We start from the raw sequence: 19,709 nt of genomic DNA, 5'->3' as shown, positions 1-19,709 counted from the left end.
GCTGGCATGTTCTTGTAATGCATGGACACCTACTTTGGAGACACTTTTCACCACAAAAAAATTGTTGGCAAGACTCAATTTTTTTTGCTTAATGTGCAATTTACACTTGTCACTACTTTGTGGGTGAGCACACTACTAATTAGTTCAACTCTACAGGTGTTTGTCATGTTACAGTCTTAGTGCTTTTTAATACTCCTTTCATAAAAAATATGCAGAAGGAAGGGTTAACTTTTGGACCTCTTGCCTCCCCAATTCCTGTCCTATCTACTTCCCACCACTGCCTGCTCAAAGACATAGCAAAATGAGTATTTCATTCTAAGAGATGAGGACCTGGAATCAAAGGATAGCTGTTAAATGATCAAAAATGGAGGTTATACCCATGAAATTAATATCATCTGCTTGAGTTTCATCTCATAGTAGAAATTTAGCTGATACTTGATAATCCTTGATTGTATTATTCATTCTCTCCATAAAAGAAAATTGTCATTGATTCATGAAACAAAATTTATAATTACATTTACAACTCTCCCATCTTGGATAAATACAACTTCCGTGTTTATTTTGCCAAAATGTTTGACAAAATAGGTGTGACTTCAGAGCTGTTTGGATGTTATTAGGAAGTATGAAGAGTGAATATTATCTTCTTTATAATCATGAAGTCCTTTAAAAATATTCTATTATGATCATATCATTAAGAATACATATTGAGATTTGCTGAGTACTGATGAATAATATACAAAGCTTATATAAGTTTTCTTTATATCAGTTAATTGAGGGATAAGTTACTTCTAGAAATGTTAAGTTCATTAAACATTTGCTGCAATTTTTTCATTCACTGATTAACTTTGCAGCCTCAAATTTAATAATGCAGACCTTATTCATCCAAGGTAAATTCATATTATTGGACCTCTTGGTAGCTGTTCAGTTTGATAAATGAGTGTTTTATTCTCTTAATTTCTTTTTTTTAAATAATATCAAGGCATGGATGATAAATTTTCATCATTCTCAATAATGTTTTTCACATTGTAATCCATAATGTATAGCTTACCAGCCATTTCCTTTTTTGTCTTTCTTTACGCCTTTGTTTCTTTATTATCCACATATCATTTCTGACAGGACATGCCTCTTTCTCTACTGCATGCTCCAACTTCTTCAAGCTAAAAAAATGATAATCATACCCTTAATATTTGTATTTGATGAAGTTTTACTGTCTTGTGAAAAAGTTAATTGTACTTTTTAATAATTTATTTGCCTTAAGTAAATGAGTCATTCAATAAGTCCTCAGAAAATCCAATAGATGCTGTTTGTAGTATAAGAAAATGTTTGCTTTTATTAAGCCCCATTTCTCACTAGACTATTGCTAAAGTTTCGCCTCTATCCATCCTGTGGTTTCCTTTTCACAGCAAGCAAGCAACAAACAATTATCGCAGCAACAAACTTTTGTTTATCTAGAGAAATAGAAAAAAATAATTGCTGTCATGCAGTGATTAAACACTTCTATTAAAATGGCTTAACACCTAAAGAGGTCACAGTCGAGTTAGAAGATGTTCATGGCACATTTTCTCCTGTGCTTGCAACTTAGCTAAATGAGTTTAAACCTGGTCGTACACCCATAAAGGTGAATATCATTAGGGACATCCAGTGGAAGTGACTTCCTTCTAAATGATTGACAAAATCAAGTATATGGTTTTAAGTGACAGGCGAATCAAAATTTGTGAAATAGTTGAGGCCACAGGCATATCACAAGGTACAGTGTTGCTGAATGAAATTCGTTTATTTCACTACATTTGGAATATGCAATTTCATTACATTGTGAGTTTATTTTGGTTACTAACATACACATGCTACAGTAAGCTTTGGTTGTCATTGGTTTAAATATATTTTCTTGTTTACTGTTGAGTTTGATAATCTATATTCTCTTGGGTACTTCTTGCTTCATTCCCGAAGACATTCTTATAAAAAACGTTTACAAATTTTCTTATAAAAAAAGTGACTACAAATAACTATGGGGTGGATCAGTTCTTAAACTTCCATGTTAGTAGGAAGTACACATGTGCATAGTTGAATACTGCGACATCATTTGTATATCATTTGAGTAATTTGATTGGAAATATTGTAAAGGCAAGGTTAATTTCTATGTATCCTCCTTGACTGCTGTTTCTTAATCCTCTGGATTGATTTTCTGTGATAAAAATTAACATTTACCCCAACTATGTGAAAACGCTATTTGTCTCTTTTTGTCTGACATGTTGCTGAAAGCCATTTGTAGGGAAATTAAAATATAATTTCATTTGATTGAGTATATGACTTAGTAATGTGGGTGAAATTTGTTTGTACATTGAGATTAATTATACTTGTAGTTCTTTATGTTGGTGCGCGTGAGGCTATAGAACCTTCCATTTAGGTTACTTTGCTGATATTGGAATGAATAAGCATGTATATTTACTATAAGGATAATTTACTTGGGAGACCGTAAACATAGCTCTTGCTAGCTAGCTTGCAACTGGCTGGATGTAACTGAACGAATCGGTGCCAATATTTGGAATTTTTCTGCAATGAAGCAGAGAAATTTACACACAACAACGGTACCCTGAGATAATAGACCAGTGTTTCTGCTATTAAAAAGAGGAGGAATAGGAAGGAATTTAATGGGGAGGAGAGAAATGCGTAATGGTATTAGGGAATTTTTAAGTTAGTTAGTCCAGTGTTGTTATAATCTGTCTTTGAAGAGGGGTTGGGGTAGTGGAAGAAAAGAGGGAAGGAAGTGGAATGCTAGCAAAATGCTAGTTTTTGGATGGGAAGACAAACGAAATGTTGAAGAAGTTTGTCATTCAGAAGGTAAGGATCCTCGATGTAATGGCTAATTTCGCATTACTTCCAGCTGCCCATCTTGTGCCCTTTGCATATAACATGCTAAATCTAAGTCTTGAAGTTACTGTGATTAGCATTCTCTATTAAGCGCTAAGCAAAAGTGGACTACTCTTTCCTGATGTGGATATAGTTCTTGAGCTTCATTTTAGGGGAAGAATACCATCTTGTTTCGCCAATATAGTATCTCGGGCAATTGTCACTCTCTAAGTTTGAAAGCATCACTTCTTGAGTTGAAGTCGGAAATGAAACAAGAGTAACTTTGTGATTCCACTGAAAAGATTTTCAATTCAAGATTTAAAAAAATTTTCAATGGAATCACAAAGTTATTATTGTTTCTTTTCCAATATGAATTGATTCCATAAAGCTATGCGAGAAACCATCAATTATGTCAATGGAATCTATAGTTTTACTCGCAATTCCAGTTATTTTGGCTTTAAAAGCAAATCTTAAGTGAGTCCTTTGTCCATAACAAATGTGAAATGGAATAAGAACTTAATGAATAACTGATTGTAGCACTTTTCCACTCGATAACTGTTCCAACTTTTCAAATGTTATCAAGTGAAAAAGTGCTATGATCAGTTGTTCATTATGTTCAATTCTACCACAACACGCCTGAAGCTACTCAATATGGAATAAGAACTGTTCCAGATGTATGGTATTATGCACTACTTGAGTTGGTCATTCAATTGAACATGTGCGTCGGTGTTTGAATTAAGATTTTGTCATTACAAGAGTTGTCATATTCAATATCAAATACGGTTCATTTTAAAACCATAAGTGAGTATGGAAAGGGGAATACTTAGACAAGACTATGGACTGTGGATGAAAGATGTGTTTATGAGAGTGAGGGTGGCATGTATCCTTAGAAATAATGTGTCAGTGCGTTTTGATTTCTTGAGTATTGCTGTTTTTTGTTTTGTGTGGGCATGGTGTAACCAAAAAAAAATATAACATATAACTTGAGAGCTGAAGTCAATGTAACAAGTATCCCAAATTATGCTAAGGTGAGATATGATTTTAACTCTGCGTGGAGGAGCCTTTATATAATTGAATTAACAGTCTTGTCGCATGAGAGGAACATTGAGCCTCAAAATGCTCCTCTGTGGCTAAACTAAAAAGCTGCATAAACCTCTGCAAATCATCATGAAATCCTATGATCACTGATGACCCAAATAAGCCTATGGTGGTCTTAAGATATCTAGTTTTAGAATCTGGGAAAATGGAACTAAATGACCCCTGGAAATATGTAGACAATTTGATTTGGGAAACTGGCATTTAACTTTCCTCTGGTCTTCTTGAATTATGATTTCCATTGTGCATACTGTTGACTTTATTAACACCTCTTTCCTACTTTAAAGACAACTATCCTAGAATAACATGCATGTTAGATAAAATCCTTTCTTATTTACATCATTTCATCTGCATTACACCCTATTGTGCCATCCTGTTTGTTTTTGAAAACTTGCATAAAATGATTGAAAGGCTTAGAATAAATTATAAAATTTTGTTTTTCTTTCAGTATTGCTTGAGCAAGTGTTTAAGTTTTATACATAGTGTTTTCCATGAGAGGGGTTGGATAGTGAAATTTTTTAACTTAAATGTAATGTTTACAATTACACTTCGATAATTAAAGGATTTGGATTTCATTCAAATACATACGTGCTTTTAGGACTATTGGAATGTACTCTAATATAGCCCTCATGTAATTAAGTTGATAATAATTTCAAATAACAATCAGCAAATAATGCAATTGAATGTTCCGATGATTTAATGACCTAATGAAGGAAGCTCTATCTTATCCTGTCAAAAACCTGATATTTTAGTTTGTCATTTTCCTCTGCTCTACTAGGATTTTCCAGTCCCTCTGTAAATTGAGTTACTGTGAGATTCTATACATTTCCAGTTTACTGCTGTCCATATGTTATCTTTGGTTTTCCTTACATTTGAAAAGAAACTTACATGCCAAGATCTGGTATCTTAGGAACCCATTTAAGTGTAATAAGAGGGATGATCATTCAATAGCTATATTTTTCCATTTATTACAATGGTTGTTTGTTTTTGGGTTTTGTTCATTCAACGATGTCCTATGATAAACCTTTTTCTGGCTTCAGGTGCCAATTCTAGCAAGGTGGTTAACATGCCTGTTGTTTTTTAAGTGATGCCATGAAATCATTCTTAGAATTATCATTTCATATTTGATCCAAATATTTCAATGTGTTGCAAATATTTTACAGGAAATATTTCAGTCTTTCACAAGTAATTTTTGGCAGTAAAATGTGATAATGTATGAGTAATTTGTCCTTTTAGGGAGTGATATGCTTACTAAGTTGATAAAATGTGTTATATCATCACTCTGTTACCCACTCAAAAGATAAGAATTATGAATTGCCCTTTCATTTGCGGAAAAGGCAACGTTTGTGATTAAGATAAAATTCTGAAAAATTAAATGACCATAGGTTTGCATTCTAATGCAATATGTTTTTACAAACCAAAAATTGGTTAAAATAGTGGTAATTTTGAATTCTTTTATATTCTCGTAGAACTTATAAAATTTGCATTTCAAAGACAGCACCAATATTTGCAAAAAGAATTATGAATTACTTTGGCCTAATATGATTCCATAAACAGGAGCGGAAAATATTCACAAACAGTTTTTGGCATAAATTTGTTCTTAAACTATGTTGAAACTTTAAATGTTACAATTTCTTCACGAATAGGAAAAAAATATTTTATCATAGGAACAAATTCTTTGGTTCTGAAATCTTATGTACATTTTTGAATGGTTTTTGATGTTTGAATATTTCTACCATTTCTTATCTGAACTGTGTTAGATACCAGTCATTTTATTATTTTAAGAAGAAATATAAAGTGACTGAATATAAGTATTATGTCATATCAGTTTTGGCATTGAATTTAAAAAATTAGAATGTCTCCAAGAACTGAGTGGTGATACTCATTTCGTATGAATTGATTTGGTGCAATGTGATTCATTGATAATGGCTAATTAGCTGGTTAGTACAAATACCTAAGGTTCTGCCATATATATATTTGTTTATCTGGAGAGAGAAGGCAAGACTACTTTAAAATAATAATTTACTGCTTTTTAGTTTTTTATATTGTTCATTATATTATGTTAATATCAATATTATATATCCTGGGATGTAATTTAGGATTTTCTCTAAATCATTACCTTTCAACCATTCAATTCACATCTTAGGTACAAAATAGCTTCAGTATTTTGGATTTGATGAACAGCTTGAGATTTGTAATATTTTTGAAGAACTCATTGGAAGTTTTTTTAAGTGTAACCTTTTCATCATCACTTGCTTGCTTATTATTAAGATATGTGCCACTGTGGAGTGCTGGTTACTGTGAACTTAGGTTAGGAGTGCTTGAGATATGTAACATATTTAATGCCTTATCTCGCACTAATTTTATCTAATCTTGTTTATTTATTTTGAGAAATTTTTGTGGGACTGAATGAACTCTTATATAAGTATTTATGCTTTTATATGATACTAAATTATTGTCCTTAGGAAATACTAAAATTGAGAAATTACTGTCCTTGAATCTGTATTTCTTGGCTTGTCAGGTGTTTCTTCTCTTCTGGAATCACAATAAGATATTTTTTAACTTTTGTTCAGTTCTGGAATATTGTCTGGCTATTTTATTATTGAATTTTTTATTTGACACCTAAGTCACTCTTGCAATTTGGTGGGTTTGGTGACGAGGATGTTGAAAGACAAAATTTGGAGCTGAGTGGTGTGAATTGTTGGTGCCATCACAGGTAGGAACAGAAGGGAGTACATCTGCGGAGTGGATAGGAGTCACAACTAACTCGGAAGAGTGCAGCTATAGTTCAGAGGAAGCAGAGCAAAGTGAAGATGGCATTGGAGTAAATCCCTTGGGGGATAGCCTCGCACCCCCAATGCTGGCTCCAAACTTGGATCTGAATGACCACCCATTTGCATGGGAATTTGAATTGGTAAGTCAAAAGGAGAGAAATGTATATAGGCCATGGATGTGCTATAATTTTTTCTATTAAATGTAAAGTATAATTATTTCTTTGATTAGAAAATTGTGTAGGGGATGTATGTTTTACTGTAGGTGTCAAATCTAAAAAAAAAGGAATGTTTGCAGTAATTTCTCATTTTATCGATTTTTTCAAACCAGTTTCGATTTGTTTCCTCCTCAACACATATCATAATATTCCGCTTATTTTAATGAACTGCTCGTATTGATATATTTTGATATTTTTGATCAAGAAATTCAGTTCTAATATTTAAAATGCCTCCCTTTTAAATGCAATATATCTGGAAATCCAGCATGTATTAGATAACTATCGACTCATCCTTTTATGTATAAGGAAATAAAATGGAGTGGAAATTTTTAATCTTTTCTTTCAGAGAGGATTTATGGCATTAAATTATCAAGATGATGATCAAACAGAGGTATTAAAATTCAGCCAGTCATTCCATTTATTTTTCAAATTATATCCATAGGTAATTTGATAACCATGAATAAAATTTTTTTTTAGTTCAGACTAGCAGTGGAATCCTAAACAGTTAAAGTGATAATATATTTTTAATTATTTATTTAATATTTATTTTTTGTGAATTAAAGAAAATATGTAATTGAAAACTGAGTTGTTAGCTTGTGAAGGTGAACAAATTTTTTAACATGTATCAAAGACATGTTTATTTTATGTTGAAGTAAAATGTTAAAGTTCACCTCAAGGTGGTTTTTTGGTCCTTTTGTGTGATGTGGATAGTATGAATTTTGCCAGGGCCAGTTTCATCACATGCAGTTCTTGGTCGCTGTATTTTGCATTGATGCTTCCCACGAAAAGACAGTGATGGTGCAATGTAAGCTTAGGGATTGGGCTATCTGAAAATAAAATGCATGTATATTATTGATATAACCGTCATTTGATTAACTCTAATGACTATGATGGATAACATTGAGGTGAATGTATCTTTTATAAAATATTTTGAGCATTGCTTTTTGTTTCCTATGATCAAGATGCCAGGTCATTGATATAGCTTAAGCTATTATTTCATCCAGATAGATGATTACACTGCCATTAAAATTTTCTTCCATACTTTTCAGCTTCTCAATACTATTTATTTTTTAGCTATTTAATCTTCTTACTTGCTCTAATTTCTTTATCAGAGGATGAGGATAAGAAAATAACCATGCATGTAATTTCTCAAGAGTTCTTGATTTTGAATAAAAGCAATCGAGCCATTGCTCAAACACAATGGCTTGCAAACTCCTTTTTAATTATTCACAATGGAAGAAATATTATGACTATTTATAAGCTTTTCTATTTGTGAAATGATTCTTCTCTTTATAAATTTCTTCAAATGAAGAGTCATTGCTTGATGAGTATTCAATCTCCTTGTCTGTAGTCTGAAAAATTATGCTGGAAACAATGGGTGTTAGGCTTTAAACCTAGGAATATTCATCACATTGAAGAAATAACACTGGATGCTAATTGCAAATACGTACATATGTACATGCCACTTTAGGGGAATAGTAATAAAATGACTAACAAACTTTCCCAGTCTTTTATCAATCATTTAATTATAAAAAATTGATTTTGACAATACATTTATGAAAACGTGAAGCTTTTTGTGTGCCCCTTAAGCTGTGAAATAGAATAAGTCATAGGTGATACAATTGTATTTTATTCATTCAAGGTTAGCTTTTTGATGACAGTATATTGTACTCCATTTCCATTTAAAATACTCTACAGATTTTAGAGATATAAGTGCAGCAGAATTATCTATTTTTAGGTGTAAAAATATCTGAGCTGAGGTATTTGTTCAAGAGTAAAATTAGAAATAGTCTTTCAGTAGGTGTTATGGAAATTCCAGATGTGAATTAGTCCCAAACTCTGTTTATCTTGTTTGAGTATCATTCCATTTAATGGTCTTACAAATGGGGGAGAGTGTCACTAATTGACTATTTGGATCAGCATTGGAATTATTTCCATAGGGGCCCAGAATTTTCAGGATGCATTCGGTAATAATTGTTCCTGGACACCTTTGTTTCCTTAGAGGATGGGATAACCAGCAGAAGATTCTCTATTTTGAATTTGATGTTCCTCCTTGGTTGCTCAAACTGTTATTGCAGCTCAGCCTCCAGATAATCAAGTACAGTTGTTAATGTGCCCTTCTAAATTCCACCCTTGTGTGCCAACTTTCACTCCAAGCTTGAGTGTCATTAATTTGTTTGTGTCTTTTTGGTGGTTTGATGGGCCTGCTGGGTTCTTTGGTGCTTAAAGTTGGTGGAGACCCTAATGCTATTGGGCTCTGAAAATGTATTTGTGGCTCTCTTGACATTTACTTACTTTGCGTCAACTTTAATTACCTCAATATTTAATTATATTTTCCTGCATTAAAATAGTAACACAGAAAATGATTGGCTGGTATAAATAAATGTACATGTGATTGGCTGGTATAAATAAATGTACATGAATAATGTTCTCCATTGAAACTCATACTGCTATGATGAAAGCAGGCCTTTGAAGCCCTATTTTCTCGAGAATATTTGTTTTCTTTAAACAATAAATATGTTTTCAGTTGTTAATTGGAATTTATGGTTGAGAGTTGAAACTAGAGCTTCATCAGTATATATTTAATTTCGAGATTATTATTTTTTTGCTTTTATTGCCAATGTCGATTTATACATTCGGCATCTAGTACTACTATTTCTCTTCTCCTTTGTATTTATCTTGTATTATGCTAGAAAAGTTTCATATTTCTAAAAGTTAGCTCCACTAGTATGTAATGGCATATGATATGCAAAAGAATGATTTTACAGATTTTACTTAGGAGTGCAATGTAAATCATATTATAGTTTTAAAAGGAAATCTAAATGAAATGGCCATGAAAATAATTGTCTAAGAACTATCTTAAATCATCATATAGCAAAAATTTTGAATGTGAGTACTATCCAGAATTAAGATGCATCTGAATGATTGTCAAACATTGACAACATTTATAAGTTAGAATGTACAAATTGTCTGATAGATCGAACCACATGAAGAAACTGTAGCCGCATAAAATGACTGTAGCACACCAAATGCATTTGCTCTTATTAAGTTTTTTTTGCTCTGTGTGCTTAGCTTTATTGCTTTTATTAGCTCCTCCTTCATATTCTGCAGCTGGATTGCTTTAAGCTTGGGGTCTTACTAAGGAACTTTTTCGATTTTGATCCAATTATGAATGCACAAATGTATGCATATTATGATTGCTCTTCATACATGTTGCTGTAACATTCATTTATTTCACTCATTATAATCATTTATTCATGCAAAAACTTCGAATTTGTCATAAACAATTAATATGCGCACAATTTTAAAATGGTTTTACCAATAAGCAGACAGTTGTAGCTTTACTGTTGAGAGTTGGCCTGTTAATTCTCTTTTGTGTTCATTAGCATTTGTTAATGTATCGTCTATGAAGTGCCTAATGAAAATTATTTTCAAGTTTGGGCCTAATTCTAATGAAATTGTTGCCTGCTAATTATGTATTGATAATTCCTCATAATTAAGAAATGTGGCCATTATTTTGTACCCTTTTATTATCTGTAAAAGATGACACCATTTTTAAATTCTTGATTTTGCTTCAAAATTATCATTTTATCATGTTGTTTAAAATTAATAGAGCCACACAGACAACTTATTGAAAATGTGGAACAGAATTTGAGTTGTGTCTTGCTTAGAAAGAGTATCAAGTATTATTATTCCATGGAATCAGGGACGTGTAGGATATAATAAGCTTTTGAATTCATTTGGGAAATATTGACTTTATGTTTAATCGTTGCTCTTATATTTTCAGTCATCTACAGTTATTTTAAGTCCTAGCTGCACTCCACCAGATAAAGGTTAGTTAGTTGATGGCATTAAATAATTAAAATGTTTATATACCCCTTCTAGACATAGTCCTTCTGAAGAAAGACTTTGTCTAAAGGAACCATGTATTTAGTTTTTTACTTACCGAAATCTCCATGTAAATTGGGTGAGAGTTGTATTATTATGAGATATATAAGAAACTTGAAAGGGCCATTTGGGTTGTCAGTCAAATTTTGGGCAATGGGAAGGGGGTAAATTTACCCCTTATTTGTAATACTGATTGAAACACAATCTGGTTTGCATACTGCTATCATGCCTCTCGAAACCACTAAGGCAGTATATTTTATAAATGAGGGAGTTTTGGTGTCTGTAACCACTCCTAAAAGAAAGAATTAAAAAAATAATGATCTCATAGCTCAAATTTTAAAATGGGGTGTTTGGTAATGTGGGAATTTACTTGGACAGCCATCTTAATGGATAATGGGTGAGGCTCAATTGAATCTGTTCACAAAAACTTGAACAATGTTGGTGATTCAGAAAAGGAATATGTATTCTTAAATGTTCTTACTTCATTCTAGTGTTATGATTTTCTCATTGTTCAGGATCCAGCACACAAAACCTACTAATACAAAATGTTACTCGGTGGAGACTTATATGATACTACTATATTTTAATATAGTATATATACTACTTCTTTCACATTAAGTTTTATGCTGAATAAATTAATTGTAATGTTGAAGGCCTGTTTCTCTTTTGTCTTACTTAATAAATTCAGTTTTTCAGTACAGGGAGATTAATATCAGACTTTTTTCTCCATACAGTGAGCTGTACAGTTTGGGAGAACAGGGAGGCCAAGAAGGCTGACCTCTCGGTACTAGACATAAGCTCAGCCATAATTGCTCGAGTAGAATCGATGCCTGACAATATGGATTATTTTTATGGAGGTGAGTTACTTGCATGCAATAAAAAAGAATTACCCCATTGTGTATTTTTCAGCTCAGCTATTAATAATGTTGATTTTTTCAAATTTGAGGTTCTTATTATTAATTATTCCAATTTTTTAATTAGTTACATTTTAATTGGTAAGAAACATATACTTTAGCATGCAAAAATTATGACTAAAGTATGCGATTTAAGTTAAAAACATTTTAATTTTAGATGTGATATATGCCCATTTCTTCAATCTTAAAATAGATGGCAACATAAATATCTTTTATTTCCTCTGACATACATTGTTATAATCATTTTCAGGTATTGCAATGGGGGGATTGCTGGCCATTCTCCCTTCACTATACCGCTTGCTTGTAGCTTTAGATTCAGGCAGCAATTCTTCTGTTCTGGTGACAGGCTCTGAGAGGCCAGTGCCAATGAGTCCTCTACCATATTTTCCTCTCCCACTCTCCCAGCTGTTTATGCTGGTTTACTCACTTTTATTATCTGTTGGCAATTTGATTGATGCAGCTCTTGGACCAACTATATGGTAAGTTGATGGTATTGGCCCATAAATGATTTCAATAAAAGTGCTGGTGACTCCCAAAAATGAAGTTTGATGACTCACTTAACCTCTCATGCTAACTGTAACTTCAATTAGTAATTAAAACCATGTTCTTAGTTAATATTAGGAGTCACATCACGAGTTGAAAGTATTTTGTACTAAGTCCTAAATGTCATAATTTTTAAATGTAAATTTATTCTTCTGCAGGGAACGTTGTGTAGTGATTGCTAGTGCAGTGGGGAGATGGGGTGTTGCATCCCTGTTAGTGTTCCTCCTAGCTGTTGCAGAAAGAACTTTTAAACAGAGATTCCTATATGCCAAACTCTTTTCTCATCTCACCTCCTCTCGCCGTGCTAGAAAGTCTGACCTTCCCCACTTCCGTTTGAACAAAGTACGCAATATCAAAACATGGCTGTCAGTGAGGTCATACCTAAAGGTAAGGAAATTTGTTAATTTACCATGTTTTTCATTTCATTTTCTGAATAGAATGACGGCAGGAAGTGGCTGTTCCATGCAAATCCAAGTAACTATGTAGTTAATTAGTTTGATGAAAAAATTGGTGGTCCCATGTGAGAAAAAGTAAATGATGATTATCAATAGTGTACATCACTGTGTGCAAGCCTGTTTTAATTACCAGAATTCATTATGATTTATGAGAATGTAAATAAATTTTTTATTTTTGAAGAATTTTTTCAGAAAATTGATGGCCTAAATTGATGAACAGTTTTTTATTCCAGACTGTTAAGGTTTAAGAGTTTTGAAAGAATTTAGATATTACTTTTGTGTAACATTTACATTTTGGGTTTTTACTATTTGTTTGTGTGCAGTGGGCTTGTTAGAGCACCAGCAATTAGGCTAATGAATTAAATCAGTAATATTTGCTGTCATAATGTTTGCCAGATGCCTGCATTTTTCTTTTATCTAGCATGTGTGTGAGCACTAGCACTGTCTCTCGTATTGAAATTTAAGCAGAATCTAGTGACGAGTTAAACTATGAAGCTCTTTCCCCTTAACCTGTAATTAAAGCTACACTATGCCCTCCATCAGTACAGGTGCTTATGATGAATGATAATGTGACAAATAATCAATTTCAACTGATGCTTATATGACAACCAATGCAAACCTATCAAGTGTTTGAATTATAAAGAAATTATTAAGAACTTGGCCAGATTTTTTAAAGATATTTTAATCAACAACTAGTTGCTTTTACCACACTGAGATCAGAATCTCAGAAAATGATATGGTTAAGTTAAATAGGCTTTAGCCAGAAATGACTGAGATTTTCTTCAGAAAAACTTTTATTCTTAGTCATCAAACGGCCATGATCAATTAGTTCACTGGAGCCAAATGGAATGTGCCTTACATGATGTTCTGGTCTTTTATTTATCATTGATACAAATGCTAAATTCTCACTGTTTAATGATAATTAGAAGGTTCCTGTCCAGTGAAACGAAAGTTGCATGCTATATAGGTATATGTTTACCTGATCATGTTAAATCATAACATTGTAGAGAGCACTTATCATGGAGGCCATTAGAAGAATCACAAGCTGGTGATGTAATAAGTACCTATAGAGAAAACTAAATTATTAACTAAACAAATAAGTTATGAAGTAGATGTTGAAGAGGTAGCTCAGTGTCATTTTCAGCATTAATTTATTATATTATATTATTTAGTGGTGATAATTAAAAAAATGGTTTGTTACATAATGGGCATTTTTGGGTCTTAATAGAATTGTGCATTATGATCCCATAGTGAAGGAATATTATTAGGAAATTGAATAGAAAGAATGTCTAGGAAAGAATCTCATGAACCAGCCAAAGATTTTTGATTCGTTATCATCATGGCTAGCGTAAACCAATTTCATTATCATCTCTTTAATCTTGTTTTGAACAACATTTTTAGCGAAAGTAAGAAGTGTATTTATTGCAGCAGCAAAGAAAGGCTTATCTCTTCCAAAAAAAATGTGAGAATTTTAGAAATAGTGGCAAGATTTTCTGTACTTATGGCAAGGGAGTTGGGCATGCACCAAAATGTTGTTAGAACGAGCACTATTAAAAATTACTACCTTATCAAGATAGTTTAGTTGGGGTGACACACGAAAAAAATTTAAAGAACTCTATATATTTGTTTATACTAAGTGCAATCATTTCTCTAATTCACTTTCATTTGACTCCTAAAGGAACATTCAGAATATGCCTTCCCCTATATCTAATTTTCAGGCAATGAATCAACAAGAATTTCAACTTGTCCAATGTTTGAATAAATATATATGTGCAAGAATTTAGTTCACATTTGAATGTCATAATTTATCAAATGAAAGTATATCTACCACGGTTTTTCAAGTTTTTACTCCACGGCTTATTTTATTAAATACTTTTTATATTAAACTTCAAACTATTTAATATGCTTAATATTTATATATGCTTCAATCAGATTTTTTGCACAGTACCCGTAGCAGCTGTATTGCATGAGATGAGAGAACTTCTAGTAAGTTTCTTCATAATGAAACGGGATGTTCAATACTGCTGGAAATATTAAACGGTCAAGCAGTATATGATGCAGCAACGAAAGTTAATTGTGATGATTAAAAATGTCTTCACCTGTGAAGTGAGAAGTAGCTGTTGCCATAAAATTAAAAATTAAATTTTTCGCATTTAATGTTTTTTAATATTTTCTTGCAATTTTTTAAGTTATTCACAGTGCATATTATTAATAAATATTAAGTTTCTAGTTTAACCATTAGTGGCCATCCCCCCCTTTTTTTTAGGGGTAATCTCGGCCACAGGCCCGTCTCGGGCTCGAAAATGTCTCACGTTGCCCTGCTCACATCTATCATGCCCATTCAAATTTCTCTGCCTAAATCTGGGCGAAAAACTGATGGAATCGTTAATTGGCAAAACTTGGAACTTATTTCATAATTTATGAATACATCTAACCTCGTGCAGAAAACGCTTTAGCTGGTTTTGGAAACTTGACCTTCGTCTTTGACTTAATTTCACCGTCATGACGGTGACACCCTCTTTCAACTGACTCACCGCAGACTTTGAATTTATTATCAATGATTTATAAAATGCTCCGCATCTTACTACAATAAAAAAATGAATTCCTATGAGAAGTATTATTCGTAATTTTCGCTCAAATAATGGGGAAATATACCTACATAAAGCTGTTTGATTTCAGTTTGCCTTTTGTAGGTAATTTCTCATTGTTAATGATTCTTCATTTACAAAATGTACAATGCCTAGCATGTTATCGTTAGACGGCACTTAACGTGTAGAAAAAAAGTTATATTGCATTTTTCTCTTATTCCACAAATATGCCCGTTGGTAAATAGCTCTGGTTTTTGCTCGTATTCTGTGTTTATGGCGAAAACCTCATACTTATGCTAATGCCGTGAGTCATGGTTTTCGCATTCGTTACCGCAGTTTGCACAACGTTCGTGCGAAAGGATTTCAATGGAAGTTCATTGACTATCCATCTCACCCCCCGCATGGCGAATTCGTAATAATTAGACTTTTGAAATCTCACGGATGAAAATAGCATCGCGTTCATGTTTCTCCTCCGGTTGCCGGCCCGATGCTAGTGGTTCGACCTTTTCCTCCTTAGATGGCAGTATGGTATTCTCGATTAAAGCAAGGTTCGGGACCTTGGAGTGACGGACACCTGTTGGAGGCGGGGTAACCTGTGGAGTGATGTAATGCGTTTAAAAATGGATGTTTGCAGAATCGTTGGGCACGCGATAAAAAAAAACACTCAGGTGGACGTGGGAGCGTGAGTTGAGCATGTGAGTTATTAATTTTTTTGCTCGTGACTCGACGCAGGAATCTCCTGAATCTCTCTATGGTTCTGTCATAGTTCTTTAATTCAGTCAGTATTTCCGCACAATTAAGGCCACCTCAGCCCTAGTCACAGGTTCCCTAGGAGTGTGAAGAAGGGCGACTGGGCAATACATGTATGGTCTCGGAAGTGTGGACTGTAGATTGAAGTTATCTCTTGCTCAGATGAAAAATAGGGGTTCGATCGAATTTTCCTTGCCGCAATGTGGTGGTGTGGTATCGGTGTCTCGGTTTGGCCAATTTGGGTGTGAGGAGAATGAAACATTTGATATTGATGAGTCGCCAATGGAAAGCGGCGCGATCCTGAACCCTAAAATCAGTCAGCGTTGAAAAATACGCCTGGTGTACCGTATCTTTTTGTGTGGCGAGCTCTGTTATTTATGATTCATGGCATGATTTAAAATAAATAATTAATGATCGGAAATCTAATCGTGTTCATAACAATGAAATTACCTGTGGGCAGAAACGGAATTAAAAATATGCTAAGAAGCATGGGGTCTATAAAATGTAACGGAAACGATACCTAAGAACTATTTAAGATTCTGCCTTCATTTGCTATGAATTCATTAAATGCCTTCAAAAATATTTTTTCCTCATCAGGAAGTGGTTCCAAATATGTCCCAAATGATGTCGTTCCAGCGTTAATTGCGTTCTTAAAAAAATTTCTCAAAAAAAATCTTATGCCACCCTTTTGACCTGAATAACCGTAACATCGTATGCATTGAACGTGATACTTTTAGGCAAATTCCGGGTTGGCCTTACAATTAGATGAAATTTACTCCTCAAGGGCTTAAATTAACTTGAAATACGTCGAGATTCCATCACTAAATATGTGCGTGCCGGGCTTGAGTGTGCGCAGCTATTAATGTTTGTAAAAGAAGATACCTGGCCGAAGGGGTGCATAGGAAAGACAGATGCGCCTGCTAATAGGGCTCCGCGGTTCGGTTTTAAGTTCTATATAAAATCGTGCCCACACCGTATGGTCTCCGCGTTGAAAGAAACATTTATGAATAAGCGTTGCAGTCGACGTTAGAAACCGTGTAAAAAATACGTGGAAAAATACCTCACTTTGGTGAGCCAAGCGGTAAATCGGAAATGTTGTAAATAGTGGGCGTGGAGAAAATTATAGCGAGGCATTTAAAGCATTCGACTGGAATTCCAGAGGAACTGAGCATAACCTTAACTTGAGGTCCCTAGTTTCCTCGCGTGTCATAATAGCAAGGGGGCTCGCGAAACCAGAGGTCGGCCCTGTGTGAATAGCTGACCTGGTCAGATAAGTTTGGCCGAGTAACCATCGGCAGTAGCCGCGCCTTCGTCAATGCCTCCCGAGTCACGTTACGTTGGCCTTCGCTATTCGATCACGCTGTGTGGCAATAGCCTCTTCCGACCCGTTATGTCATACAAAAGAGTACCAACAATGGCCTCTCAGTGAAAAGATTTCACGAGAGGAGCATACGCTGAAGAGGCGGAGGGAAATCGGACTCCCTCCGCTTAAGTGTCCAGCGGAGTGTTTTTTTTATTACGTAGATGGATGTGGCGACGCATGGAGGGCGGAGGGATGAGCAGCGATTGCGACATTGGACCCCGTTGCCTTACGAAATTTGAGGATCTTCATAAGTTTTCAATCTCACTTCAGTAACAAACAAATACTTGTTCAAATGTGGATTTTTCTTAAATTAAGAAGACTCGACCTATTGCATGTATATATAGGCCCTGGATCTAGGAAAACAAAACTTCGGCGTAATAAAAACTTGCAGAATTATACCCTGTTGTCAAGTCTCTCGCCCTCACTTTCCCTCTCTCCACTGGAATTGTGTCCACACTGCAGTCGGCGGTTTCTAAAATTCCGATCATGTGAGCTTAATTTTAGGAGTATTCAGGTAATTTAGAACATGAGTTACCCTTGAAGTTTTAATGCTCTATCCAGGTTTATATGGGTTCGCACGACGGATATAATTTTGCCAAAAACAATGGTGTGGCTTCATCCTCACGGATCGGACGGCGTTCTGATAAACCGCCTCCGTATCAATCAACCATAAGGTTGTTTCGATGGGTTAGTGTGGAACTCCCCTAGTACTAGTGATCCTCAGGTGTGTGAAATTTACACGTCAAGTGTTGGCAGCCCTCTCTCTGTTCCGGATGCGATTTGTCGAAATATTTAGATGCATACCAATCACACAGTCTCCGTATTCTTGAAGTGTTCTGGCCGGATTTGGACCTGGAATCCTTAGGTCTGTAGCTAAAAGCCGTGTGTATGCTAGGAAACAATAACGACCGTGTTACTTCCAAAGAAACTGTGGGAGATGCCGCGACAGTAACTTTTAACGGAGTCATCCGCTAATGTGCATTTCAATGCAATAATTTCAGTGTGAAAAGCATTCGCCTTGACTGGGATCCCAGTCAAGGCGAATGATTTTTACACTCTGAAATTGTTGCATTGACCTTGTTACTTCTAATGCTAATCCAATTAAATCGTAGCTTCAGCGGAATTTAGGAGACGTGACATGATACGCCAGGGTATTGCAAGCAATACAATAAAGGCGATCACATGAAAGACGGAACCAGAGCCTTTAATTGGTCGTGAAAGTTATCACTTATGTTTCACCGCCCCCGGTGTAACTTCCTGGAATATTGTGGAGTATAATGATAATGTAATATTTCTGCCCCCCCCCCCTACATACCATCTTCCTTCGGCAATGTTCCCCTGGGTTCATGCCTGGAATGTGCACTTTTGGGCCATCGCTTACACCAAACTTTATTCTTCGTTTTTTAAATAACTTCTCAAATTAAAATCTCAACGTGAGCCATGTGGTATGCAAGGTCGTCGAAGAAGTTGAATGGAATCTTCTTAAGTTTTCAGTCGGCATCGACGAGATTAATTGTGAACGCCGTATGAAGTGCTAAAGCATTTTAAGGTTGCTGCGACTCGAAATACGGCCCGTCATGTAGATGGACCTTTGCAGGAATTTGTCTCCCCGCACGGCATTTTGATTTTTTTCTATTTTTTTATGCATAACAATCACATATTAATTAGTTATATCCGTTCGTTGAAGAGAGCAAAACGAACAATATATGTATGATTTTTCATCATTTTTGCGAATCTAATTTATTTATTTATTTATTTATTAATTCAGTATAAGTCCGAAAACAGCACATTTAGGCCTTTACATCGAACTATTAACAACGATAACAATGTCACATTTACAAACACCCAAGCCCTAGATGGAGGGAAACTCACCCAGGCGGGAATCGAACCCGCGACCCTTGGAATGGTAGACGAGGACGTTACCCCGCCGCCACCGGGGCCGGCGATGACTTTCGTTCAACCAAATTCATGTGTTAGTGTGCATTTTCTTACTTCGAATTTCCGATAACCCATAAGGAATTGCCAACGGTGTCGGTGGTCGTAGGGAATGGTTTGGCTAAATATAATTTAATATTTTAAGGCCCATATTTCAGTCTTCACTACCACTTATATCGTTCATAGGGTATATGGTCGATCAGATAGTAATATCAGTTGCTATATATGGTCTGTTTTCCTTCCAATTCCTACTCTTCATTTTTGGGGTATTATGTGCTCTGCGACATCGTCTGCTGATACCGTGGCTAACGACTTAAGAAGTAGAGGGTAAACTTTGAAGCG

General features: G+C 34.6%; 1 protein-coding gene across 4 annotated transcripts in view; it reads left to right on the top strand.

The window, feature by feature from the left end:
• phtf (putative homeodomain transcription factor) overlaps positions 1-19,709 on the top strand; it is a 135,059-nt gene that overhangs the window by 20,349 nt on the left and 95,001 nt on the right. For all 4 annotated transcript variants that reach the window (XM_071594772.1, XM_071594773.1, XM_071594770.1 and 1 more), the window contains 5 exons: positions 6,659-6,856; positions 10,719-10,764; positions 11,554-11,676; positions 11,984-12,212; positions 12,435-12,663. In XM_071594772.1, coding sequence (XP_071450873.1) covers positions 6,659-6,856; positions 10,719-10,764; positions 11,554-11,676; positions 11,984-12,212; positions 12,435-12,663 — 825 coding nt within the window. The remainder of the gene's footprint in view (positions 1-6,658; positions 6,857-10,718; positions 10,765-11,553; positions 11,677-11,983; positions 12,213-12,434; positions 12,664-19,709) is intronic.

Source organism: Hetaerina americana, unplaced genomic scaffold (assembly GCF_022747635.1).
Source record: "Hetaerina americana unplaced genomic scaffold, ioHetAmer1.1.p SCAF_7, whole genome shotgun sequence".
Classification (NCBI taxonomy): domain Eukaryota; kingdom Metazoa; phylum Arthropoda; class Insecta; order Odonata; family Calopterygidae; genus Hetaerina; species Hetaerina americana.
This window is presented reverse-complemented; position numbering and strand designations above follow the sequence as displayed.